The sequence below is a fragment of the Paralichthys olivaceus genome, chromosome 9, assembly GCF_024713975.1.
Source record: "Paralichthys olivaceus isolate ysfri-2021 chromosome 9, ASM2471397v2, whole genome shotgun sequence".
NCBI lineage: Eukaryota > Metazoa > Chordata > Actinopteri > Pleuronectiformes > Paralichthyidae > Paralichthys > Paralichthys olivaceus.
Genome location: NC_091101.1, coordinates 20947710 through 20974989, shown reverse-complemented (window position 1 = coordinate 20974989; position 27280 = coordinate 20947710). Strand labels below are relative to the sequence as shown.

General features: G+C 40.9%; 1 protein-coding gene across 3 annotated transcripts in view; it reads left to right on the top strand.

Moving 5' to 3' along the window:
- slit3 (slit homolog 3 (Drosophila)) overlaps positions 1-27280 on the top strand; it is a 222165-nt gene that overhangs the window by 175644 nt on the left and 19241 nt on the right. For all 3 annotated transcript variants that reach the window (XM_020082225.2, XM_020082233.2, XM_020082240.2), the window contains 14 exons: positions 1469-1543; positions 3075-3218; positions 4668-4811; positions 6954-7117; positions 10295-10427; positions 12151-12219; positions 12383-12454; positions 14572-14643; positions 17078-17149; positions 17241-17323; positions 17435-17515; positions 17832-17956; positions 20826-20923; positions 25754-25893. In XM_020082225.2, coding sequence (XP_019937784.2) covers positions 1469-1543; positions 3075-3218; positions 4668-4811; positions 6954-7117; positions 10295-10427; positions 12151-12219; positions 12383-12454; positions 14572-14643; positions 17078-17149; positions 17241-17323; positions 17435-17515; positions 17832-17956; positions 20826-20923; positions 25754-25893 — 1472 coding nt within the window. The remainder of the gene's footprint in view (positions 1-1468; positions 1544-3074; positions 3219-4667; positions 4812-6953; positions 7118-10294; positions 10428-12150; positions 12220-12382; positions 12455-14571; positions 14644-17077; positions 17150-17240; positions 17324-17434; positions 17516-17831; positions 17957-20825; positions 20924-25753; positions 25894-27280) is intronic.

The following is a 27280-nucleotide window of genomic DNA, read 5'->3' as shown; positions in this document are numbered from 1 at the left end:
AGTTTCAGCACCAGAATAGAATATTCAACAAGCTAATATATCCACACAGGAAATAGGAATCCAGCCAGAAGCAAAGTTTTGCCTAATAACTCTGAATCACAAGCAGCTTTAAAATGCAGCTGAAGGATGGAGAGCGTCTGCCGTTGCTGTCACTGTGTACTAATGGAGAGTATCGCTGCAGAATAGGAGAGCACTGCAGCAGATGCAGGGTGTTTGGCACCGTATTAATTATGGAGGTTAGTTGTATAATGGTGAACTCAACCATGGGTGCCACTAATAATGTCAGTATTACACACACCATTAGGCCCCGATTCTTCTGTCTCTTCGTCTCTTTGCTTCGGTTTCTCTCTTTGAAAAGTTGAATCTTACCATTTTCCCTTCTTTTCTCTCCATCCATTCCCAGGGTGCTTCACGTCAAAAAATATAAACCTCGTCCTTTATGGTTGGTTGGAGGGCACATCAAAGTTTCTACCATTTTCAACACCCTCTCACTTTCTGTTTCTCTTGCCTTTTCCCCAAGAACATAACCCACCATAGGATTGTTGAGTGGCACAAACACACACGCACACAAGCTGCCAGGCATTCCCTGTAACCTGCCTTATCAGGGGAAATCAGGGGAGGTTATGACCGAGCTGAAGGTTTATATATATGTTTTATGCTCTATTTCTCTCCTCTGTCTATCTCTCTCTCTGTTTTCTTTGTGATTCTTCCCACTAGCCATGGAAATCCTTGACATCAGCTTTGATAGTTTTCTATAATCATGAAAGAATCAGTCTTAAGAGAGTTATTTGCACTCAATAAAAGGCTCCGTGCATTCTGAGTCGGTGTTGAGAGCCCTAGTTCACAAGGTAACGAGATTAAAAATGTTTCATCTTCACTGTTCAATCCATGAAAACTACAACAGTCAAGGCAAGATCATGTTCCTGCCATCCCCGATCCACGTCAGACTTTTCAATATGTTATTTTACTTTGGCTTCATCCAGGTTGATCCATCTTTTAAGTTCGTCAGTATCTCATTAGAAAGTGTCCCCTCCGGCTGATCTTTAACTTTCTGTCTTTTCTTACTCTACTTAACCAACACACTTACACACAAACACAATAACACACACACTGAGCATCCTCTTAGCAACACAATTTTAGTACAAATTACCTCAATAAAGCAGATGTCTAGCTTTCTATCTCTTAAACCATTTCCTCCTGGCTCAGGGCACTATGGGTATTGATGACCACATAGAAAAGATTTCTCTCTTCTCTTCTCCTCTCTTCTCTACTCTTCTCTCAACAGTCACTAAAGGCCTCTTAACCTTCATGCAGTCATTCCTCCCTGACGTGCAGCCTCCCTCTATCTTGTTTTTGCGAATGTGTGTGTATGTGCATGTTCGTGTGTGTGTGTGTGTGTTCACTCGAAGCAGTTGGGTTCATGAAAGAATAAATGTCTAACTCTCTCCCTCTATCTTTCTCTCTGTAGGCGGTTAAACGACAATGAGATTGCCGTCCTGGAGACTGCAGGGACATTTAAGAAGCTGCCTAACTTGAAGAAGATGTACGTATAAACATCTATCTCTGTGTTCGTACGTGAGTGTGTGCCTTTGTGTGTGTGTGTGTGTCTGTGTGTGTGTGTGAATACAGAAGCACTTCTCATCTTTTCATTACTCTGCAGTTAGGACTTGGGTTGTGTTTTTCTTTTTGCATTTATTTAGTCCAGTAAATCATACATCTATCCTTTGAGCAGAAGGAATGCACATTTCATGTCATTTCTAAATGTGTATTGTTCATATTCACTCTCTTTTAGTCTGTTTCTTTTTCTGTCTATAGCATAAATAAGCTTTGCAATTACAAGTTGACTGAAATCACAACAGTATGATGTGAACAGAAGGACTAATGTGAATGGACAGATAATGAGGAATCCATGAAAAAACAGAAGTGAAGAGGAAGAGAGAGGATGGAAAGAAATGTGATAGAGGAAAGGCGGTGGAAAGATGAAGAGGAAGGAGCAAGGGTGAAAAAGATATTAAGGACACTGGAAAAAACATGCAAAGAGGAAAGAAGTGAAAATGAGAGAGAGATATGCAAGAGGTAGAGGAAGAGGAGTCACTGAAGACAGGAAGAGAGAAAGTGAGAAAGAGTGAGAGAAGGGTGGGTCTGAGGTATGGAGGAGGTGAATATTGAATGGAAATAGAAGTTGGGCCTTCGCTGCAGATTTACAGTCAGCGCTTATCCTACTTCAGGTGTGTGTGTGTGTGTGTGTGTGTGTGTGCGCGTGTGTGTTTGTATGTGTGTGTGTGTGTGCGTCAGACTGAGATAGAGAAAGACAGACCAGAGAGCAGCAGTTGATTTATTGGAGAGGAAATTGCTAACCATCTAGCAGTGTCACTGACGATATAGATTGGCTCACACTCATTTCCATTTTCCTTTTCTCAGTTCCTTCCCTCCCTTCTTCACCTCCTCTCCTTCCATCACGTCTCTCTTATCTGTTCAATTTGTTAGTCCGTCTGCAATTATTTTTTATTTTCTTGTTAATTTAACCCTTTACTTCTTCTCCCCGCCCATCTCCTCTCCTCTTATCTTCTGATAAGAAAATGCACAAAACTACCTATGAATGAAAGCTGCAGTAGTTGTGATAGCTATCATCTCCAGTTATTGTCTCTGTGGCCAAATGTTCTTTTCATTTTCATTTTTCTCATTGTCTCTGCAAGGAAGAGAGATAGCGATCATCTTCAGTTGTCTGTGACCACTTGTCTCATTTACTTTTGTGTGTGTGCATGTATGCGTGCATGTAAGTCTGCTTGTATGTGTGTGTGCGTTTGTGCTTTGTGTTTTATAGTAACGGCTGTTATCAGAATATCTTTTGCCATAAAACCAGGACATTAAGATGAAAGAGAGAAGAGTTAACATTTATTAGTTGAACAGCTGTGACTGATTAGTTAAAGTGGGAATGTTGTGTAGCCTTTTGTGTGGGTTTGCATATGTGGTTATATTGTCCCTCTGGTGGTGTGTGTTAAAGACTGCATAGGCTATCATGTATTAAATCAAGACAAACGGGTTAATCTGTCATTTCTTTGTCCATCCTGCAGCAACCTGAGCAACAACAAGTTGAGGGACATTCGTGAGGGTGCGTTCGATGGAGCGGTTGGAGTTCTGGAGCTGCTACTGACAGGAAACAAGTTAACTGGACTGCAGGGACGCATGTTCAGGGGCCTCACTGGCCTGAAAACTCTGTGAGTTGTTAACAATAGTGCATGTGATTCTGCACAGATGTTTATGTAGGTAGAATGTGTAGTTTCAAAATAAACGTACTGTAAATAAATATACAAATACAAAATAAGAGAACAGCTCACAAAACCATAAGAACAACAAATAAATATATAATTTTTGTGGTGCATGTTGGGATTGATCTACTGAGTGAAGAACATAAAGGAAGTAGGCTACTGCTGATATACTAGTTGATGTCAGATTCAGTAACTACATATTCACATAAAACCTTCATAAAGTCAAAATGGCCACCGGGTCATCGTTGGTCATCACTACCACTACACACACTGTTACTTGTGTTTCTATTGGACTTGTGGTGAACTTCGTTACCTTGTTTCCTCCACAAACTGCAGAGAAAGGGGCGGGATGGTCTGCTCGCTTACCCTGAAATCAAGGCTAATGACAGCATATTGTTATTCCTCTCATTTAGACGCCTGCCATAAATAGGCTAGTGTCCAATTAGGAGTTACAGGATAGTGCACAAAAGCCTGAGCCAATGTTGTCTGTATGCTCAGTAATGACTAGCTAATGCTATCCTGTATATATATCTATGCCGCCTAATGACTCTCTAATGGTATCATGGCTGTCTCTGTATTATGTTAAGAGGCTCCCTGCTCCAGTAATAGCCTTGCTAACTAGGTTAGCCCATCCCAGAGATTGCTAATACTAACTAACTCAGTTAGCCTGGTCCCGTATGACTGGATGTCAAAGCTAATGTCATATTACAGAGTCTGTCACGTTTGTCTTGTGGGGACTGGTTTGAATTTAGCTCTAGTTTCTGTTTTGTCTTTCATCCATGTCATTTTCAGTTATGGTCTTTCATCCTCTTTGTCTCTTTTTATCCACATGAATTATGTAAATTCTCTAGTTTTTGTCTGTCAGAAAACATCCTCAAGTTAACAAAAGGAGTAAAATCTATTCTTGGTTCAACAGTTTAATCTTAAAGCTTTTTTAAACTTTGTGCAACAATATCAATGCATTGAAATACAGAGTTCATACTTTAAAGTGTTAAAGGTTCAATGTGTAAGTTTTAGGTGAAAGATATTTATTGGTAGAAATTGAATATAAAATAATCCTAGTGATGTTTTCACTAGTGTTTCATCTAAACTGTGTTGTTTCTATTACATCAGGAGCGGGTTCTCTCTACGGAGGCAGCCATGTTTTTTACAGTAGCTCAAACTTCACAAACTAAACACCTTTTGAGTTTTTATGACAACTGAAGCTACCACAGGTTATCTTTCATTCGTAGAAGAGGAGGTTGAGGGGTATTCAGCTGCAAAATTCAACTTCACCACTAGATGTCACTAAATTCTACACACTGAACCTTTAATTTGATTGTTTTTAAGGTCAAATATACGTGCACACAATTAGCTTTTCACAATCATTTAATAAATATTTGGTGTTCGTGCTTGCAGAATGTTGAGGAGCAACCAGATCAGCTGCATCGACAACAGCACGTTTACGGGTCTGAGCTCAGTGCGTCTCCTGTCGCTGTATGACAACAGGATCTCCAGCATCGCCCCGGGAGCCTTCTCCACTCTACACTCCCTGTCCACCATGTGAGTCGCATTCCTCGGCCATTCTTGCTCCTTGTATGGTATACTGTATGTTTGAGTAGTTTTGTTTTGTTTATTTCAATACCGTTTTTCCTGTTATTTCTCATTGTGTAAACTATTTTCTCTCACTTTATCCTTTGTCTCTTCTTCTTGTTTTATCTCCCTCTCTCCCCCGGTTGTGTGTTTGGGAGGAGACCCACTTTAATTTGTGTGAAGATGTTGATTATTTAGAAATACCATGAAGTAAAGTCATGACAACCTTTAGCCTGCGTCATAACATCACTGTTAGGAAGCAGAGAGAGTGAGGCAAAGAGGCGAGAGAAGTGTTTTTTATTTTTTTAACTCTCTAACCCTGTAGATGTGAAGGCTGTAAATAATAAATTATCATGTCAATAAAACATTACAGGTTCTTATATATTTCTCCAACAGTGAACAGAGACACACCAAGTTTAAAAAAAGTCTCCTCACATCCTCTCTACTCTCTTTCTTTCCTCAACGCTTCCTTCCCTTGTTCTTTCTCTCCGCTGCTATGTACCTGTCATCTTCGATTCAAGTTTCTTCTCTGGTCTTTTGGGAGGAAAGGTGGCAGAAGAGCGAGGGAAAATAGGGACAGCTGAGGTGGAGGATGGATGGAAGCCCATTTTACATAAACTCAAACTGCTCAGTGGGGCTGTTGGTGATTATCACCGCACAAATGGAGAGATATTATATTTCCTTCCACTCCGTCATTTGTCACCATTCATATTTTTCATCTTTAGTTTTTCATTGGCTTTGTTGCAACATTGGATTTTGTATGCAACACCTGCTGGCAGTTTGGCATGAAAGAAAGATGGATGTTTTTTTATTTCTCCGACCTCTGTTTTTTAACTCTTCCTTTGTTCATTTCTTTATCTTTCCTCTGTTTGTGTCTTCTTTCACACTCACTCTCTTTCTCTTTTGCACTTACAGTTTCTAATATCTGCCTCCATTTTTAGTGCATTGTTTCCCAATAGAGTTTGTCCATTTAATTAAAAGATTAACACTCTGAAAAGGAAGGAAGGGATTTAGCTTAGGTCTGGTAGCCACGCAGCGAGGTCAGTTCATTACAAGGAAATGAGGAAATAACTCGTTGCTATCTGTAACAGCACACCATTAATACTCGAGCACAAACAGCAGCATTCAGGTTTATTAGTTTGGCGGTAGACATGATCTGAGGCAATGTGGCACTTGCACACACAAAATCTAAGTTTTAAACTCATATTTTCCTGTTGATTTTAATTTTTGTTATGGGTTTTTTATTATACTTTGTAAATTGTATTTGTCACTGTCTCCTGGACGTGCCAGGAAATGTGCGGATGAGAGCGGCGTTAAGGTGCCACCACCTTTCTGGTGTGTGCTGCAGATGCTACGTTCACTCCATTCAGTTCAAATGTGGCTCAGCATAAATATTACATGAGTGGTTTTATAAAAGCAACAAAATGCAATGAGAGATCAAATGAAATGAGAAATGAGAGATCAAAAATGAATGAAATGGACAGATAACCTTTTCTTCCTTTTTTCTTCATCTGTTACAATTTCTCTCACTCTGCCACCTTTTCTTTTTCATTCAGCAGCTCTCAAACTTTGAATAAAAATAACCGATAACCTTTTCTCTTTGTCTTGCTTTTGTTCCCTTTCTCTCTCGTCCTCCTCCCTCTTTGTCCTCCATCTATATTTGTGACTTAAAAACAACAGTTTATCTCATGCCTTCCAGTGTACACAATAATGATCATTTTGACAATCATGCTTTTCAACATTTTTAATAGATCCTTGCAGCTAATGATCTTTGCCTTTTGCTCTCTGCCCTCTTTTTGTCATCAGTTTCCGTGCACTTCTTTGCACACCACAGTCTTATCATCGGTCCTGCCTGTAGATCTGTAGTTGGTGTTGTTTAGATTGAAGGTTTCTGCTTATTCACAGAATTCATAGAGCAATATTTAGTTTATGCCATGATTCATTTATTATATTGCAAATTCTTTTTATTGCCGAGAAAAAAAAGGATGTAGTGTAGCTAACTGTGCAGCAACGAAGCTGCCAGTGCTGCTGTCCATTCCTATTATTCTTGATTGACGCTGTTTTAACAATTTCCTTCTGTCTCTGTCTTACTCTCCCTCTGTATTTCAATAGTAACCTCCTGTCCAACCCGTATGTGTGTGACTGTCACCTGTCCTGGCTCGGTCAGTGGCTAAAGAAGACCAGGGTGGTCAGTGGAAACCCTCGCTGTCAGAAACCAGCCTTCCTGAAGGAGATCCCCATCCAGGATGTGGCAACCCCTGACTTCACATGTGACGGTGAGCCTCTCACTCTGTCCCTTACAATAGAATAATTGTTTTTTGCTTTAATTCCATAGAAACAATTTCAAGTATCAGGGCTTAGACATAATCCACGAATTAACAACACACAAGATGCGGCTGTAAATCCCATATGTATTTGAAATGACACAGGATTGTCTGTAAGCCACAAAGATGACGGCCTGAAACAAATGATGTGTCAGTCCACAGCCATGTGTCCTCCACAGATAAGACTATGAGTCAAGTGATTGAAAGGTAACTGAAATGTCTTTGTATCCTGTTTACTCATCCTTATAACTGAGTGAATTCTCCACCTTTTAAAGAAAGAGGGTAATGTCCAATACACAACTTGTAGAAAGTCCATTGTACGATACGAAGCTCAGTCAGTGGAGGAAAGTAAATAAAAGAGTCCAAGTGAAACCAAGAAATGTCTGCTGCAGTGCAGCATCAGTTACAGAACAGAAGGTCAGGAGAGAAAACTCTGTTCCATGTTACATCCACATGATTACATAAGGGTTTTTTCCCAGAGCAAGTTGTAATGAGCGTGTTGAGGCGAGGCCCTAATTTCCAAATCTCCCAAAAGAGAAAAGGGAAAATCAATTGTTCACAGAGGGAATTGAGTGACATCACAGTGGAATCTTGCAACACCCTCAGGTACTTCACGTCTTCTGGTTTGTTATGGACTAAAGTCAAAACAGTTTGGATTCTTGTCTTTGTGTAACAGACTGTCCAGATACTCATTCCAAAAACGTCCATTATGGGATAATGTTAAGTCAGCAGATACACACACACACACACATGCTCGGCCGGGTATTGTGAGGACAGAATGATCAGTAACCACTGGCTAACAGCAGCCGCGGATGACATCAGCTTGTGGTTTTTACAGTGACGTTGCTGTTACCAAGGCGATGCCTGCCTATAGCTACTTAGGCCCTCGGCTTGGTCGCCAAAATTTGACGCCATAAGCAAAGCGTGGTCTGGCTCGCCCGTCTGTTACATCTTTCTTTCTTCCCCTTTTCCCACTTTGTTCTGTGTTTATGGCTTCACACTTGAAACTCGCCCTCTCTTTCTATCTCGTTCTGCGTCTCTCTCCCTCCTGAGTTTCTTTGCATTCATTACACTTTTCTAATTTCCTGTAGCTGAGCTGCAACCATTTACTGAAAATGAGTTTGGAAAGTAGTTAGCTGAGTTGGCTCAAGTGAGGAAATGCTTTCGTATCAGATCTTAATATTTATTGTTGTATCTCACACACACACACACACACACACCTTCAAACTCACATGCACGCACTTGACTTTGTAATGGTTAAGACTGGTATTTCTGTGGACCTTACAAACATATCATATACATATACCATGTCCACAGAAAACTACTCACATTAAATGCATCTTATATATCAATTCTCTGACACAGTTGAAATTAATTTGTTATCATAGATTTAATGAATAAAGACCATTCTCCTAAAAAATAATTTTTTTAGGATTCGCAAAATTGCACCAACATCAAATCATTTGTTCTTTGGCTGATGTTTTCACAAAGGATTGATTGACTAAGACCAAGCTGCTACATCACCTCTTGGCGACGCTGAAATGTCCAGAATCTGAAATTGATTGTCAAAAGAACAAAAGCACAGAAACGCACACTCATGTAGAACCCAGGGTCCCTGTGTCCGATCCATGTAAAGTTGAATAAAATGGCTGTTGAGTTGTCCCGAGACAGCCGAGGGAAAGGTAAAGTTAATTGAATTTGTGAGAAGATATTTAGCACAGATTTAGATGTTAGTTCAATTAGCCAACTGTAGAGTGGGTCAGCCCGCGGCAATACATCCCCGTGGACGCGCTACACAGCTACACACTTTCGATAACACACACAGACATGTACATGTGTGCACACCGCTCCGTGAAGGGACACCTAAGCTCCCATTTATTAGATATTTCGACATAAACACATTTAGAAATCTACAAAGTGAATGAGAAAATGGCCATAGGACAGAAGGAGATTGCAATTTAACAAACGGAATGTGCACCAAACTCTGCTGCACATTCACCTACACTCACCCGCACGTGTAAGGATGTGGCAGCGTATTGGCACAAAGGCAAAAACAGCAAAGTATGAACATACATGAGCAGAAACCTGGCTGTTCTCTTTCTTGTTTCACTTTCTTTCACGCACACACAGACTCAGATTGCAGTTGTGTTGTTATTGGCTTAGTGTCCACTCTTCATTATCCCTCATTATGGTTTTAACTCAGCGTGTTTTACATTTGGGACCGCAGTTCAACTATTTACAAAAGGCAGTGCTAGATTAAAGCTGAGTGTGTGAGTTTGTCTGTCAGTCAAGAAAATTGATGCAGTTTCAGGCCAAGAACAACGTTCAAGTCTCTGATCCGTCTTATCTTGTAGTGTTAGAATGATTACGATCATTCACAGGGGTTTCCGTGCGTGCCATGTGTGTGAATCATAGTTGCGTAGTCTAAACAGTTTTTTAAAGATGAAACGAAAGAAAATTAGCATTTACAAATTGCCCGTTCTTTAATCTTTAATGAAGAAGTCTTAAATGGTTAAGGGTTTAGATAAAGATGAAGTCATGCTTCATGTAGGAAAACTACGATTTCTTTTTAACTGAAGGACTTCTACCTCTTGGCACGACGCAGCAATGCAGGAGGGTTACTGACAAATGACTGCAGCATGTTGCAACTTTTATTTTGTGGCTGTATTTACATGAGCTTTCAAATTTGTTTTCAAAGCCCATCCTATCAACATCTGTTCACTATTTCTCCACAGTCATCTGAAGGGTTTTAATATTAGCCTACTGCGACCTGCCTGCAGGTCCTGAGCCAGATGTTGAAGCACAAGTGCAGCTGATTTAATGGCCTCTAGTCATTTGATATGGATTATAAATTACTCATGAAAAGAGCTTAGTCTGGAATTAACTCTTCCTCTCTATCTTTTCCTTTATCTCTTCTTTGCTCTCTCCTTCTTTTGCCCTTGCCTCTCCCAACCTCTATCTTTCTTTCGTTCTGTTTTATTTCCTTCCCCCTTTCTCTTACTCTGTTGCCCCTTTTTCTCTGTGTCATCTCTGTCCGCTCTTGAGTTTCTCTTTCCTTGTCTTGATCCCTCTCTTCCTTCTCTTTTGTCTCTCTCTAATATCCCTCTCTCCGTGGCTCTCTCTCTCCAGGTGCTGAGGATAATGGTTGTCTTCCTGCGTCTGGCTGTCCTGACGCTTGCACGTGCTCAGACGGCGTGGTGCGATGCAGCAACAGAGGGCTGCACTCTCTGCCCAAGGGCATTCCCAAGGACACCACCGAGCTGTGAGTCATGCATGCATGCGCACGCACACACACAAACACACACACACAAACACACACACAGAACGAACTCAAACACAAGGATCTATACTTGTTCAAATATACAGACACATAAAAACCGGTGAATGTAACAGCAAACATCTTCTTGCACATAAACAAAACCGGGTATTTTGTCCCCTACAACCACACACAGAGTCTCAAACACACACACATCACACGTTGCTGCAGTGCAATATTGATGCAGCAGTTTGCCCTGTGCTGCTTCAGGTTCTAACAAAGCATCAGGTGAAAAAACACCCACACATGTGCACAAACACACACACACACACACTCACACATTTATATTCTCTCTATATTCCTGTGACTTAATGGGTTTATACCTGCAGTGTACTCGCTGCAGGTATATGTGTGTTAATGTGTTTGTTTAGATGTTGATGTCAAGAATCTATGAGTCACCACAGATATTGAGAATATATTTACAGTATATACACACGCAGTCCATTATTGTCTTATGTGCAGTATTACAGAAAACGGTAGCTACAGTTCACTTTTTACACTTTTTAAAAGCTTTGCCAATAATTCATCATGTATTTGTCTTATGATTTCCCAGAATATTACAACTTGTAAATCGTTTTGTCTTTAATTTTGAGACAGTGAAAGATAAAACATTTTAAGAAAGATGCCAATAAAGGACATTCCCATAATGTGAATTTGATGTTGTATTATAAAAACGTGTAACAAAGTGAGATTTGGGAAATTTTGAAAAGTAAAGGAACAAAATCTCTGTAAGGAAAGGTGGATTATTACTCACACACACACAGAAAAGCCTCTAGCTAAGAAATAGGCCTGCTCTGTGGGGTCAATAGCAGTGATTAGGTATTGATCAAACTGAAGAAGATGCTCCATCATACTGTCCACATGACCTACTTATGACCTGAGAGAGTGAGGAACACAGACCAGTGGATCATAAAATGTGTGAGTGTGCATGTGTGTGGAGTTTGTTAACTTGCTGCTCACATCCTGAAGGTGTAATGAATTTATAGTGGTTGGATTGCAGTATCTGTTGAAGGCTTCTCCACTGGAAGAATCTTACACTTATGCAGAAAATGTTGCATAGCTGCAAGAAACATTCACCAGAGTATAAGCAATCATAAGGTGACATCAGTGTGAACAAAATGAAAAGAAACATTCTGTCATAATAGCATCACAGTCACTCTCCTGGTTATACTGGTTGGGGAAAATGCCATTAAATAACTAGAAGGGGAGTGAGAGAGCACATTCCTCCACCAAGGCTAATGCCCCATCTTAAAGAAACCTCTACAAAGTCTCATGGAAATCAGTCAACACGTCATGATCCTCTTTGCTGTGCCTCTAAAAGATGAATTCTCTGAATTTCTCTTGCAAAAAAGTCGGATGAAAATGTTGCAATTCTCACATCACATGTAGAACTACAGGAATTAGTTTAGCTGAGATAAAGACTGGAAGCAAGTTTTTCTACGAGGCTGAAACCTGCACATACAAACACCTGTAAAGATCATTTATTGAGATGTTGTGTTCCTCCATTCTGTCATTGCTTCGTCTTAATGTAGAAACTAAAATATAAGAGTGAGTGTGTGTGTGTGTGTGTGTGTGTGTGTGTGTGTGTGTGTGTGTGTGTGTGTGTGTGTGTGTGTGTGTGTGTGGGCGCAATACATCCTACATTAACTATGCACCTTTTTCCTTGCAGTTACCTGGAGGGTAATATGCTGACATCTGTGCCCAAGGAGCTGGCATCCCTGAAGCAGCTGTCACTGGTGTATGTACTGTTCACGTAACCTTGACAAGAATACACACATTAGAATGTTGTGCAGACTGTTTAAAAACCCCATCGTGTATATATATATATATATATATATATGTGTGTGCTATGAACGGCTCGTTTGTGTTTGTGTGTTTACTGTATGTTTGTATCTACACAGGGACCTGAGCAACAACAGCATCAGCACACTGGCCTCGTACACTTTCAGCAATATGACGCAGCTCGCCACACTGTAAGTTACTACATCATTAGTGTTTACTTCTCTTAACTGATTCATCCTCTCTTTTCTCTTATGTTTTCTTTTTTAGCTTTTCCACCTCTGTCCTCCAAATATCTCTTCACTCATCTTCTAGCCTCTTGTCTTCTGCTTGCATCTTCCTCTTGTAGCATCCTCTTCCTTCATCTCTTTCCTAATATGCACAAAGCTCACAAAGATTCATTTTAAGATTCCATCCACACTGCATTGTTTACTTTTTAAAAACATCTCCGTTGCCACCGTTACTCTGCACTACTCTGGAGTTTTCTGTCCTGATTGATTCTTATTTGTCGCAGCTCAACTACCATTGGTGAAGGCAAAACGTTTTTAACATTCTCAGTCGGTACAAGAAAAGAAATTCCTCATCATACTTTTTGCCATTGTTGTTTCTGGTTTTATTATAGTATTTTCTGTAACTAAGCAACAATCTGCTTCCCATGCCCCAGTGTGTGAGAATTAGACAGTGGATATCTGACCCTGACCTCGTCCAGACCTGAAGGGTCGGGCTGTGTTCAGATAAAATGTTTTGAAATTATATTTAGGCTTGGGTTGGGTTCGGTCACATTGGATTAGATTTACTTAATTTTTGGTGTAATCGGTGAAACACTGGGTTGATAAACAAAAAGCAGAACGCCTGTCAGGGTTGGTCAGGTTCAGACAGAGAAGCCACACTCTAGCACGAGTGATATTATGATTTAATTATTACTGATATGGAGCTAAAATGCTGTTTCAAAATGAAAACACTGGTGTGGATGTAGCCTCAGTGACCCTGCTGAATTAAAATCTGCTCCTCAGCTCTGTTTGTCTTTACTCCCATTCTGTCCTACAAACACTTCATTTTCTTTTTACTTTAAACTTATTACGTGTATTAAATGTTTTTCACATCAACTGGCTTGTGTGTGTCCAGGGAAGGTCGACTGAGCACATTTGCTCTTATCCATCCTTGTTTCATATTTCATACAGTTGCACTGATGCACACCCGGGAGCTGCCCAGTGCAACCACAGACCTCTCCTGTTAGCCCCCAGATAGCATCGCTGGAACACTTTCTGTGTTGAGCGCTTTGCTCAAGTATACGTTGCCAAGAGTTCACATAGTGGAGGTGGAGGAGAATGTTTCACTTTCCACATTGGTTTTTCCAGCCTTTTAGTTAATCTGTGGAGTTGCTGGCTGTGAGGATTGTTTCTCTAACGTTTAACAACCGGTTGTTAAACGTTAGAGAAACAATCCAAAGTTTGACGTCTAAAAGATCTAAAAGATTTCCCCTCTTTCCTCTGAGACGCTTTTACGCCTCTCGATAATCAGTAGGTGTGATTATGTTGAGCCTCATTAGACAAAACCTGCTGAGAATCAATGTTGTCTTAAAGATACATATCAGGCTTGAACCACAGAGTGTATGTAAAGATCGACGACATGAGGGCTCCCCAAAAATGAACCACCTGGTGGTGTGTTGCAGTACACCTACTCCATGTTAGTGGATGGGACACGGACCAAACTAAAAGGTCAAGGTACACATCAAAAAATAAGTAGACAAGGAGTTCTTGGGATATTTTAGCTTCATTTCTAGATAGTGGGAGGAAGTGGAGACACGTCGTCCATCTTTATTTAAAGTCTATGGCTTTTTACACAGGGATCATTATCAGATTAAAAGAATTACAGCAGCCTGGAACAACCAACTGCATTTAATTTGAACATGAGTGGAATTCTGGCCTTGAAGGTTTTTTCCCCTTTTTATTAATTTATAAACTTATTTTGGTTCATTAACAGTTTTAAAAGAGGAAAACATAACTGTTGTGTGGGAGCTTGACATTTCAAACACGTCTGATTTGCCTCTAGCAGTTTTTTTTTTCACCTTTACCTAATTTTTCCACTTCATTAAACATTGTTAATTGTCCATTGTTTAACGTACATTGGCTACAGGTTTGTGTATGTCTGTTTTATCCTCTATGTGCGTTTATATCTATTTAAGGATATTGTCTAAAATATAATTAATGAATGTAAAATGTATATGTACAAGAGACCTAACATTTTTAAAAGCAACATCCTAAGTTACAAACTGTTTCTCCTGACCTTGTCCATGTCCTCTGTCTTTCAGCATCCTGAGCTATAACCAGATTCGCTGCATCCCGGTCCATGCCTTCGACGGCCTCAAGTCACTTCGCCTGCTGTGAGTAGCCAGCTTCATCTTGAAGTGCCGCAGTGAATTCAATATTCAACACTCCCTGTTGCTAGTTATAGTACTGAGTTAAATTAAAGTTTAATCACCCCCCCAGTGTCAGGCCACGTTAAGAGCCAATCACAAAAAGAGCAGCAGTCGTCCGATCATTTGTTGTTTCAGGGTACGGAAAGAGATAAAAGTGACAATCTCTCATCTCCTCTTTAATGCTCCCTCTGTGTCTGCATGCTGCGCTCCATCTCCCCCCCACTCTGTCCCTTCACTCTGTCTCTTCTTCTCTCTCCTCCATCCATCCTCTCCTCCTTTTCTCTCTCTCTCCGCCCAATGTTGTGTTTGATGAATCGACCTTCAGCCTCTGTGTCCTCAGTCATCCATCTGGTTGTCCACCCTCTGTCTCAGTAACCCACGCTCGCACGCACACACACACACATTGCACGTAAATATTGCTGTCTGGCCATCCACTCACACACACTCTCATACACACACACACACACAAACACACATACACACACACACACACACACATACATACATTCATAAAAGTAGGTAAACACACATTATCACAGAAACACAATTGCAACTTAAATGCTCATGGACGGATATAACTTTTGACTCTAAAACATGCTGCGTGTAGAATTTGCAATGTTTTCTTATCACTGTTGATTGAACAGTGATTTCTTGCTTTATTGGTTGAGTTTGGTTGAAATCATTTTGGTTTGTTCACGTAAAGGCTACGAGAACTACAACTACTACTTTTAAATATCAGATTTCTATGAGGGTAACTTTCAGCTGAAAACTCAACATGAAAACCTGAAATAACTGAGAAATCTGATTCCTGAGCCCTGTGTTCGTCTCTGTGGACATTTTTTCCACCTCGGTTTGTTCAGAGAGAAAAACTCGGCTTTGTTTCTGGCCTTTTCTCTGCGTATTGACTTTATCTTTTACCAGGCCTCCACCTTGCTGAAGTTTAGTGATCGCTTTTTTAAAATCCTTCCCTCCTTCCTTCCTTTCATTTTAGTTGATGTTGCCGTGGGGACTGCTCCCTCTCTGCCCCCGCATAGCAACTGGTTGCCAGGCAGCCATCACTGTCACTTCCTCATTACCCACAACCCCCCCTGGGCCAGCCTTGTGCGGGGGCTGTTAGACGACCATACATAGATGCAGGAACACACACAAAGATGCACACAAACATTTAAGACATTAAGCACACATATGAACATAAAGTTGTACAAAAGAGATCAGACACATACAAATATTTGCACATTACACACGAACACGAACACACTGATTTACACGCACACACGTACATACACACATGCACATACACTTTTCCAATAGTGGCGGTTTGATAGCTGAGCTGTCCCCTGCTACAGCCCTGTGCTCTAATGGAATGTGAACTTATATCCAGCAGGCAACACACTTAAATTGTGAGACACAAAGGACACACACACACACACTTCACACACACACTCACACACACAGTCTGCAGTCCTTGAGCCCTTGGAGACAAAAGTTTTGGACACACGAACACACACATCTAAGCATACAAACATGTTCATGAAAACCCAAAGGCACAAAACAAAAATACACTTCCTCACACTGATTCACATCACAGCCTGCAGTTTGTCCCTGTGGTTTTTTTCTACACATACACACACATACACACACATACACACACACACACACACACACACACACACACACACACACACACACACACACACACACACACCACTGTCTGCTACAGGACCATGTGAGACAGTTAATATTCCATTCAGAGACCAGGACAAGCTTTATTGCCCAACAATGAAAATAAGCTTTCTGTTCATTTTGTGTTATTCTTTCATAAATAATGTATTTTTTTTCCATTATAAAAGGCGATGATAGTGTGTCTGGAGCTGAGGAACCACAAATAATTTAAATAATTTAGCAAGCAGCAAGACTGAGTCGGACCAGTTGTATTATTTTTCTGGAAGTCGGGTATTAGGCCGCAGGGCCGTCGGTTTCATTTAACTCTAATATGATGGATGCGATGCTGAAAATATTCATTGTTTGATTTGTAAACTGTGTATTGTCATCTGTGGACATGATGTTAACACAGCTTCAAGGTTTTGATCTAAGTATAAAACAGTTAGTTAATCTCAGCAGCGTTGTCACGATAAGTAGAGTGGTAGTAAAAAGCAATGACGGCAGCATTATCCAGAAGTGCAGAAGATGAGGAAGGAGGAAGAACCGTCCTGGGATTAATCAGTTGTGCGGTTTCACATTATTTCCTTGCTGCAACAAAGTAAATGCTTTATCAAATTAATTAGTTAATTACACAATAGAATTAGTCACACAATAAAAAGAGTCAAAAACGACCTCTTGAATATTTAACAAGGTCATAATTTAGTTTAACATCCATGTAAACTCTCCTCTCCTCCAGGACTCTCCATGGTAACGACCTTTCAACTATCCCAGAAGGAGCTTTCAACCACCTCACCGCTCTGTCCCACCTGTAAGTACGGCTCCATATGTCTGTTTTTGTGTTTGTATGTTGGGTGTAAGTGTTGTGGATTGTCCTGTAATTTGTGTGTTTGTGTGTTTAGGGCTCTTGGTGCCAACCCCTTGTACTGTAACTGTGACCTGCGCTGGCTCTCTCAGTGGGTCAAGGCTGGTTTTAAAGAGCCAGGTAAGGAGAATTATCAAGATGTCATCGAAAACACAACATCTCATTTAATGAAGAACAAGACAAATTGTCATGTATGTTTTGCATCATCTCAATAAATTGTACTTTGAACAGGAATTGCTCGTTGTACTGGACCTCCTGACATGGCTGACAGGCTACTGCTCACCACACCACTCAATAGATTTCAGTGTAAAGGTAAATAAGAATAAATTAGATCAAACCAGAAGAACCTCGCATCATCACCTCTTCCTCTTTCTTATACTGGCCTCTGGAACAAAATCTAATTTCTTGTTCTCCTGAGCTCTCGCTTTCCTTCCCCTGTGAGGCCTTCTCTCAGCACACACTCCATTAAATGAAGTCTGCAGCAGTGTGTTTAGTGCTGCAAAGTAAATATGTATGTCTTTTCCGCTGACACTCCTCCGCTCCCTTTCTGCTGTCTTATCTCTATCCCTCCATTTCCCCACATTCTCGTCCTGCTCTCATCTGCCTCTGTTTGTGTTATCTCTCTCAGGTCCTGTAGACATCAGCCTGATGTCAAAATGCGTCCCCTGCTTGGCGGCACCGTGCCAAAACAATGGTACCTGTGTCTCTGAGTCGACTGGAACTTACCACTGCACCTGTCCATATGGATTCAAGGTGAGAATAAAGGGAGCAGAGGGAGATACTTTTAAATATAAGAGGGATAGCTGAGATATAATACTTGTTCTTTGTAAACAGTCAATCTCAAAAGCACTAAATTTTAAAGATATCGGAGTGAAACTGCAAATTTGGCGATCGATATTTCCTTTAAACTCTCGGAGCCAACTGGCTGTCGTCTGATAATGACTTAGCCTCTGGGGGTCACAGTCAATATTTTGGGGCTTCTGGTGCAGACGCAGATATCTGGGCCACAATCATATCAGTTTCTTTTATCGCACAAGTTGAATATTTTCTTTTTGTAGGTGTTTTAGGTCCGGACAATGTTTTGGCTAATCTCTATTAACAGCTACATGCATATGAATACAGATAAATTAAAAAGCTGATAGCCGATGCATTTCCTTTAATGTGTTCCGCCTCATTTGCTCTCCACACAAACTGTTCACAAACGCAGGAGAAATCAGTGCTTTCACCCTGACGATGTTGCCGTTTCTTGTTCCCTTGTGGCTTTCACCTACACTGTCAGCTCGCCAACCATTATTCAGTGGTTCATCAGTATTTTAAAGCTTCTGAGTTATGGAATCAAACAGCCAAGGCAGCAGGGGAACAAATTTAACTTATGCTAGAATTGGCTGTGTGAAGAGTATCCTTGATGGATAGCCATGCTGCATAAGCTTGTGGCATTAGCAGTATTATCAGGCTTAGCTTTGGCCTTGCATGCATAATGTACCTGTCTGTTCATCAATAGAGAAATGATTTCTCCAGCTGGCTGCACTGGAGCTATTGACTGATCAAAAGACAACTGGTATAATAATTGTCACGACCCGTCAGGGCTCCAGAGTGCAACCATTTTGGTACCATATGCAAATAATGCAACTAAACTGATATTGTACAATGAAATACTCTTAGAGGAATTGATATTTAATCGAATCTGAAATCGAATTGAAACCTTGTGAATTGGAAACAAATCGATTTTTGAAATCAGCAGTGATACCCAGCCCTAGTTAAAAAATTACCAATATATATGGCAACTGTCAAGAGAAGGTCTATTGTATTATTGCAGTGCCAAAAGGCACAATGAAAAAATGTGGGTGCATCTAGATTATATGCTGGTTATGCACCAGTGGAAAGATTTAGTCTGTGGCCATCCCCCTGCGTTAGACATGCAAACCTAATACTATGAGGGTGATTTGCAATGGAGGCGTGTGTGGATTATATGCAAACGTGTATCGCGTGTGTCTGTGTGTGTGTGTGTGTGTGTGTGCTTGTGTGCTTGTGCTTGTGTTTGTGTTTGTGTTTGTGCAAGCACTTTAAAGATACACTTGTGATCTCATGTGCACAGACACCTCACAACCTTTTACAGGAGGACAAAGCCTTCGTCTCGCTTTTAATTAAAACATCACTTGCCAAGGTCACAGACCATGAAACAGGGACTGTGTGTGTGTGTGTGTGTGTGTGTGTGTGTGTGTGTGTGTGTGTGTGTGTGTGTGTGTGCTTGTGTTTGTGTGTATGTATATATCTTTATGTATGTTTTTCTTTCTTTGACGGTGCCCACTGAGAAAACATTAATTAAAATGTGTTAGAGGAATCAAAGAAGGAGCAGCAGAGGACAAAAGATGGAGCGGGGGAAGGAGAAAAAGAGAGGGAAGACATGAGGGCTTCGTGGAAATTTAAACTATAAGAGAGAAAGAGGTGGATACCTACATAAGGGAATAAAAAGCAATGTAGCAGGAAAGGTGGTGTGAGAGAAATACAGAGAAAACTAATAGTGAGAAAGAAGAAGGTTGAATGAAGAAAAAGTGCGAAATGAAACAAAAGAGCCATGCAGTAAAAAAGAGAAAAGAGAGGAGTAAGTAATGAAGATGGATGGGGAGAGAAAACAAGAGTAAACATCTGAGTCTCAGCCTTGATCAGGGGAAGTATGTGTGTGTGTGTTGGTGGCCAAAGGTTTGGTGGTTGGAAATTAAAACAACAGCCTCAGGGTTCAATGTGGAGCGAGTGAGATTCCAAGTGAAAGCTGTTTATTCAGAAAACAGGTGTGTGTGGTTAGAACAGTAATGAATCAAAGAAGTCGGCTGTGGCACACGTTCATCTGAGCCCGTATAGTGTGTGCGTACATAATGTACATTTGTGAATGTTGTTAAAGGTCATTATGTGTATTTGTGAAAGAAAGACAGACACAGAAACAATACTGTGAATTGAATTGATTGATGAATTGCTGAAGTTTTGAATTAATCAACCAGAATAGATTTATTCAACCCTCGATCTCTCTGCAGGCTATTTTCTTTCATCGCAACTAACATATTCAAAGATCTGTGACCCTAAAGCTGAAGAATTTAAGTGCAAAGAAAAAATAACAACTTTAGCTTCTTAACTTGTTTTTAAGAAGACAAATTGATATTGTAAAATAATAAAACACAACATCCATTGGTTGCAATATTCGTTTTATCATATGTACAGTTTATAATTAAACAGGAAGGAGCTCTTTTTTGGCAGAAACTATAAAATAATATACTTAATTGTTCATTCGATTCCTCATCAGCTGTATTCAGTGCCTGTGGTAGTGGGCGAGTACTTTTACTCCTGCACCCTTGGGCACCCATCAGTAAGACTTCTTTTCCATCATTAGCAAGTGGCTTATTACTTCTTCTGCTTGTTGCACGTCCTTGTAAAAGGCGATGAACACCATTAAGGGAGAGGAGAGTGTAATAGTGAGCCAGAGGGAGGAATCATCTCCCTCATCCATAACCACTGCGTCAGCGAGACTGTGTAAAAGACGTTTTTTTAGTCGTGGAAGGGCAGAATAAAAAGACAATTCCTGCATTCACTTATTAACGTCTTTTCTTCTTTGTCTTCTCTTCTTCTCCAGGGTCAAAACTGTGAAATACCCATCAACGCCTGCATTAGTTTCCCCTGCTCGAATGGAGGAACCTGCCACATTCAGCCTGGCCTAGACGACCACTTCAGGTACGACAATATCTGTTTATGATAAGTGGGCGGCTGTGGCTCAGGGGGGAAGAGCGGGTCATCCACTAAAGAGAAATTCAGGGGTTCGATCCCTGGCTCCTCCAATCTGCATGTCAAAGGATAGAATAGATAAGCGCTGTGTGTGTGAATGAGTTAATGTGGCTTGTTATATTCAGTATTTTTGTGGTAACTGAGACTAGAAAAGCACCATATAAATACTAACCTTTTACTCATATATTAAATTGTACTTTTCCGTCTTGTTCTGTCGCATATTTCAGTTTCAAACACAGCAACTCTGTGCTTCTTCCCACAGACTAACTTTTCTATTTGAAACCAGCAGTACAACCATTATTCAGTCCACATATTGCATGTAGAGTAAGAAAAGAACAAAAAAATAAGAGTCCTTTGAGAATCCTTCGAAGCTCTGGGTCAAATCTCATTGCCCTTTCTACCCTGTCGCCCCTGTCTCTATTAGTGGCTGCGTTTTAAACAGCTTACCATGTATTCTCATCTGAAAGAAAAATTAACCTCACTCGGCCCCCAGAAATGTAGACGTCGTGATTGGAGCGGACAGTCGTGCTCCGCTGGACAATGCATTACCCGCGATAAGAACTTGCTGTGACCTTATGATGTGTTTTCCTTCTTATGTGTGTTGCGGGGGGGGAGGGGGGTTTGGAGCTGTGGGGTTAGACAGGAAAAGAGGGGACATTTCAAAGGAGCAAACCCCCATCCGGGTTGCTCATTAAATCCCTGTGCCCTCTGTGACCCGCTCAACAGTGTAAAGAGGAAACTTTGAACTTCTGTCATTATTCACATCAGTGTTTCTACACACACTGTTTTCATACACTACATGTGTTTAAATTTTTTTGACGTCATGTAAAGGGGATTCTGAGTTGTACTTTTTTGTTGTTTGACGGGTATTTGATTTATGAGCCACAGAAAAACTTCATGTGTGAACACAAAGCTGTGTGTGTATGGGCCTCAGCTACTGTGACTTCCCTTCATTGAACCTTCTGTTGCAAGAAGTGTAAAGAAGAAAATGCTCACGTGAACATTGATATATATTATTATTAATATTAAAATATTGAGTACAGATACTTATACTGAATCTATCACTGTTTGAGTCTTTGCAAAAGTTGACGTAAAACACTCAACAGGGTATATGTATGTAATGTTGACATGGGTCATAATCAGACTATGTTCTCTACCTGCTGAACAGGAATATAAATATTTTATGAGCAATTCATGTAAACATCATAATTGAAATAATGTCCTGTAATGTCAAAAAGGTCAATTGTCAGTTAATTCGTGTCCATGTAAATATAGTCACTGATTCTTTGCCTTCACATGAGTTCACAATAACGTTCAGAGGAAATCATCACTGTATTCAAAGTGAGAGGATACTTTAAAAATACTGTTCACTGCATTGGTACATTCATCCAGGGAAAGTTTGCAGAACACACTCGCTCCTTTGCAGGAAGTAGCTGCTTCACATTCATATGGTTTCACACATTCACACCTGGGAGCTGCCCAACACAATCGCAGTGTTTGACTCCGGGCTTTGGAGCAGCTCCACTGGAGACACTGTGGGTCAAGAGCGTCTCAGTGGCAGTTGTTGAGTGAGTGGAGAGCAGAGCTTCACTCATTTGCTTTCCTGCACTTTCCATCTATTCCCAGCTGATCCAGGATCTCAAACTTGTTTTTCACACCTCTAGGCTACTGTTGCATTTTGTGCAGAATCTGACAGCTTGAAAACACAATGAATGCTTCACAGATTTGTGAAAGAAATCTTGGCCTTGGCCTAAAATATTTAACATTGAATTCCCCCGCTCTGTCATCTGATGACTAATCCCTTTTGAACCGACAAACTAAAACAAGAGCGTCAAAAATTAATTTGGAAATTGCTAAAGGACAAAATATAACTGGTAGAAAACCACAGACCAAAGTAGTAAAAACCAGTTGTTTAGAAGTGCGATAAATTAAAAACAGATTGTATGTAGTCAAGTATGACATTTTAATTTAATACACAAAGCCATTTTATCTATTAAATTGAACCCAACCACATTTAATATGCTATTTTACACCCATTAAAAAACTCTTTGAAAGGCCAAGGAGGCAGCTTTGGTAGTGTTATTGCATATATTTAAAAGATTGTATTGAAATTCAGTCTGCACTTGTAATAACTGCTCATACTAGTACATATATTTGTCTGTGCCTTGCTTGATTGTGTCTGCCAGTGTCGTCAGCATCTCTCAAAAAGTCCCTCTTCGTCTCAGACTCATGACAAACAGACACTTTGAATATAATTAAACTGTCGTTAACAATATCATAAGCAGGTTTGTCTCTTGCTCCAGCCTTTGCCATTTCAAAGGCTTTCGTATGCGCCTGGCCTTTACCGTCCTACATGGTAATGCAATCACGAGTCTCTTTACCCTTTACAGCTCTTCTCTTAATGTTAATAGCAACACAGGTAGATATTTGTGCCCTCTGGGAGACATGCAGGAAGCGAGGGACACCTGTGCCCTTTGACATTTACATGTTATATAATCAGTAGGAGATATTCAATAAGTCCAATTAGCCTCAGTTCTTAGCAGAGACCCATTTGTCAAACTCTTCTTTAAATGTCAAAACTGGGATTTGATTGGTGGAGCAGAGCTTCCTGACCCTGTCAGTGCTGCCAGGGCTCTTCTCATTAATTTTTATTTGTCTTTTGTCCCTCATGGGAACTCTTCATGTCTTTTTCTTTCCATCTCTGTCACTCCTGTGCATTTGTTGTTCTTCTTTTTTGCTCTTTTCTTTTCTTCACTTTTTCAATCAACACTGAATCTAAACACGTTAAGTTTCATGGAAATGTATTTCAAATATTTTTTACGTAATCCTGCTCACAAATAAATCAGCCAACCAACAAACGAATAAAAACATAACCTCCTTGGTGGATGTCAAAACGAGAGTGGATATTGCAGTCAGACTCCAAAGGGATGCTCATGTTGATTTGTGTCTGCTGGATGACTAAGAATCCCACATGTTTGCTCAAATCTTACCCACAACAACGTCACTGACTCACTGTATCTCTGGAACATGGTTTGTTTTTGCCCCTTGAGGTCAAATTCTTCAATGCAGCCTGTAGATTTAGCCTCTGCAACCCAGCAGGCAGAGGGGGGTGGGGGTAACCAGTGACTATCATATATGGTGTGGGAGGAGGGAGTGAGGGAGTGAGGTAAGTGTTTGTGTGAGAAAATGTCTGCGTGGCACCAGAGTCAGATTAGAAAAGAGAGAGTGAAACAAAAGACACGAAGAAGGAGCTGAGGGGGGGAATAGCTTTTACAGGTGTGAGGGAAGTGGGAAGAACAGAGTGTGTTACAAATAAGTGTTAGTGTGTCTGTGTGGGTTGATAACTGTCACTCACTTGTGCTCAAATGAACTTTCCCTCGTTTGTCGTATTAAGTTGACCTTGCTGTAAAATTCTATTCATCTGCTATAAGACAGAAACTAAGGCTTCACCCACACGACTACATTTACGTTTGAAATTGATCTACTGGAGTTTTAGAGCCGCTAAAGCAGAGTAGTTTGGTAACGCTGCTGTTTTTATTTTGTAAACTCCGGGGCCTGCGTTTTATTCAGGACGAGCTGGAACTGAGAGAAGCAATGAGGTAGACACTCGCAACCTCTTGCTGATTGGCTCTTTTCTGTCACAGCGTAGCCTTACACTGATCTTCAGGCTCCTATCACATGACGCCCGTCCTGGAGGAAAACCTCCAGCATAAGCCTCAGCTCCCAGTGTAGAACACAACATGGATAATCATTTACAAGCGTAGCTGATCCTGTTGTTTTTGACAACAGCTGTTCGGTTAAATTCGATACAACTACTACTAACAACCAAATGCTTCCTGTTTACATCAACACGTGCATAACCAGTGTATGTGCGTGTTCAGGTGTGTTTGTATAGACAGGGATTCAAATTGATACGGAGCCAAAAGGTTGTGTGGAGAGAGATTGCTTTAGTTTGAAAACCCCTAAACTTATTGTTGTATGGATGTGACCTAACAGATAAGTTCTGAGAGAAGAGCAGCTGAAAAGTTGTGCGTGTTCATCATCTAAAGTTAACTGGACTGAGATACAAAAGAACTGGTGAGAAACGAGGAGAGAGAAGAGGAGGTTATGAAAAAAAGGGTGATAGGATGAAGGAAGATGAATCGAGGGGAGGAAAGAGCAGGAGGCTTTGATAATTTCCTCTGAGCGCCCCAGGTGGGCGGTGTCCAACAGCCGCCGCATCAAACTAAGTTAATCTCAGCATGTTTTTTTTTCTTATCTCTGGGTGTGTTGAGTTTGATTTCAAACTGTTGTTGTTTTGTTGTTTTTGTACGTGAATAAAACCTCCCCGAACAGGAAAGACAGAGGTCACAAAGGGCTGTGTTTGAAAGCACCACTGTTTCTCTCAAAACTAAAGAGATAGGGAGGGTTAGTGTGTGGCACTAATAGTTTAAACTTTGAACAGCCAGGTTAAAATTGTATTTCTTCCATAAATTGAAGCTTGAAATGGTGTGTCCCGTTGGACCACTAAATATAGATATAATGCGGCTCCAGTGGTGTGTGAGACTCGGCACAGAATGGAGGAAAAACCCGCTGGAATAAAGATGAAACTGTTTTTATTTTCAGCTCTTACAGCAGAATTTAAGGGGAAGTGAAGCTGAGCAGCTGGTTGCTCTGGCTGATGGATTTTATTTATAAGTTGTGCAGCAGGAGTGTGTGCTCTGATCTGGCCCATGTCTCCATCTAACAATGCCCATTTTCTCTGTGTGTGTGTGTGTGTGTCTGTTTGTGTGTGTGTAGCTGTGTGTGTCCAGCCGGTTTTGAAGGCCATCGTTGTGAGTTGAACCCAGACGACTGTGAAGACAACGACTGTGAGAACAACTCCACCTGCATCGATGGGGTCAACAACTACACCTGCATCTGTCCACCCAAATACACAGGTACACACACACACACACACACACACACACACACACACACACAGTGCCAATTTCTACACTCAGATATTTTGAGGTCGTCAGTCTTTGCCCCCTGAGAGGCCTCCACTATACTGCAAACAAATACACATATATACAAAATCATATTTTCCACTTTACTGGAGGGTAATTTAGTAATAGACAGCCTCTCCGCAGTGACCTGAAACTGTTCCTACAGGAGGTTGAAATAGCAATCACGAGAGAGAGAGAGAGAGAGAGAGAGAGAGAGAGAGAGGTGAAAAGAGAGAGGGAGAGCAACAGTAGAATGGCAAAGAGAGACTATATGTCGTAGAGGGGAGGAGAAAAATAAACAAAGCGATGAGAAGGGTAAAGAAGAGGCCAATAAAGAGCAGAGGCAGAGAGACAGAGACAGAGAGAGAGAGAGAGAGAGAGAAGGAGAGAGAGAGAGAGAGAGAGAGAAGGAGAGAGAGAGAGAGAGAGAGAAGGAGAGAGAGAGAGAGAGAGAGAGAAGGAGAGAGACCTTGCGTGGTGAGTCCAGCAAGCAAGTTGAAGCAAAAGCGCTGACTGGAAAGTTAAGTTTTTTTGTGTGTGACAGTGTCCTCTAAGACACACACACACACGCACATACACACACACACACACTGCTGGTCCCCTTTGACACTGGCTCTTTGTCAATATACACACACACTCACCCACACACGCACCATGTAATTATCGTTGTTGGCATAAGGAAGTCTCACACACTGCCAGCCACCTTACCGCATACAGCTGTTGCGCACACAAACACACACACACACAGACACACACAGCTGGCTCCTCTGGCTCTGAACCTCCGCTCCACTCAGTGAACCACGGCGTAATCATCAGGTGTCACATTAAGAGGACAGTCCACTCTGCTTTCTACAAACTCAGCAGCCAGGATTGTCACGTCATATTTGCACCACAGGGAATAAATCAAGATTAAAGGTCACAGGACCTTTTAAACAGCTGATATAAGGTTTCTACAACCAGGGAGTTTCATGCCAAAAGGAGAGGCACAGTTTTTCATGTAAAAAAAAACGGTCACGGGCCTGAATGTGCTCAACAAATTAAATGTCAGTGTGTCTTTTGGATAAATTAGCTTGTGTGCAATTTCACTCTTGTAGCTGGTAGGTGGTAAAGGGTCAGGAGTTCACAAGAACATTTGGATTCATTCCCTAGAGAAAATATATAAGAATAGTCGGGAACATAACTCTATATATAGAGCGAGAGAAATAAAAATGAAGACCTCTGCCTCTGCCAATGAGGTTATGTTTCGTTGCGCTACTGACTCGATTACCATGAATTTTTCTTTAGGGGTTGGTCATGACCCAAAAAAAAAAACCGCCATTCAATTTTAAATAAACAGGCG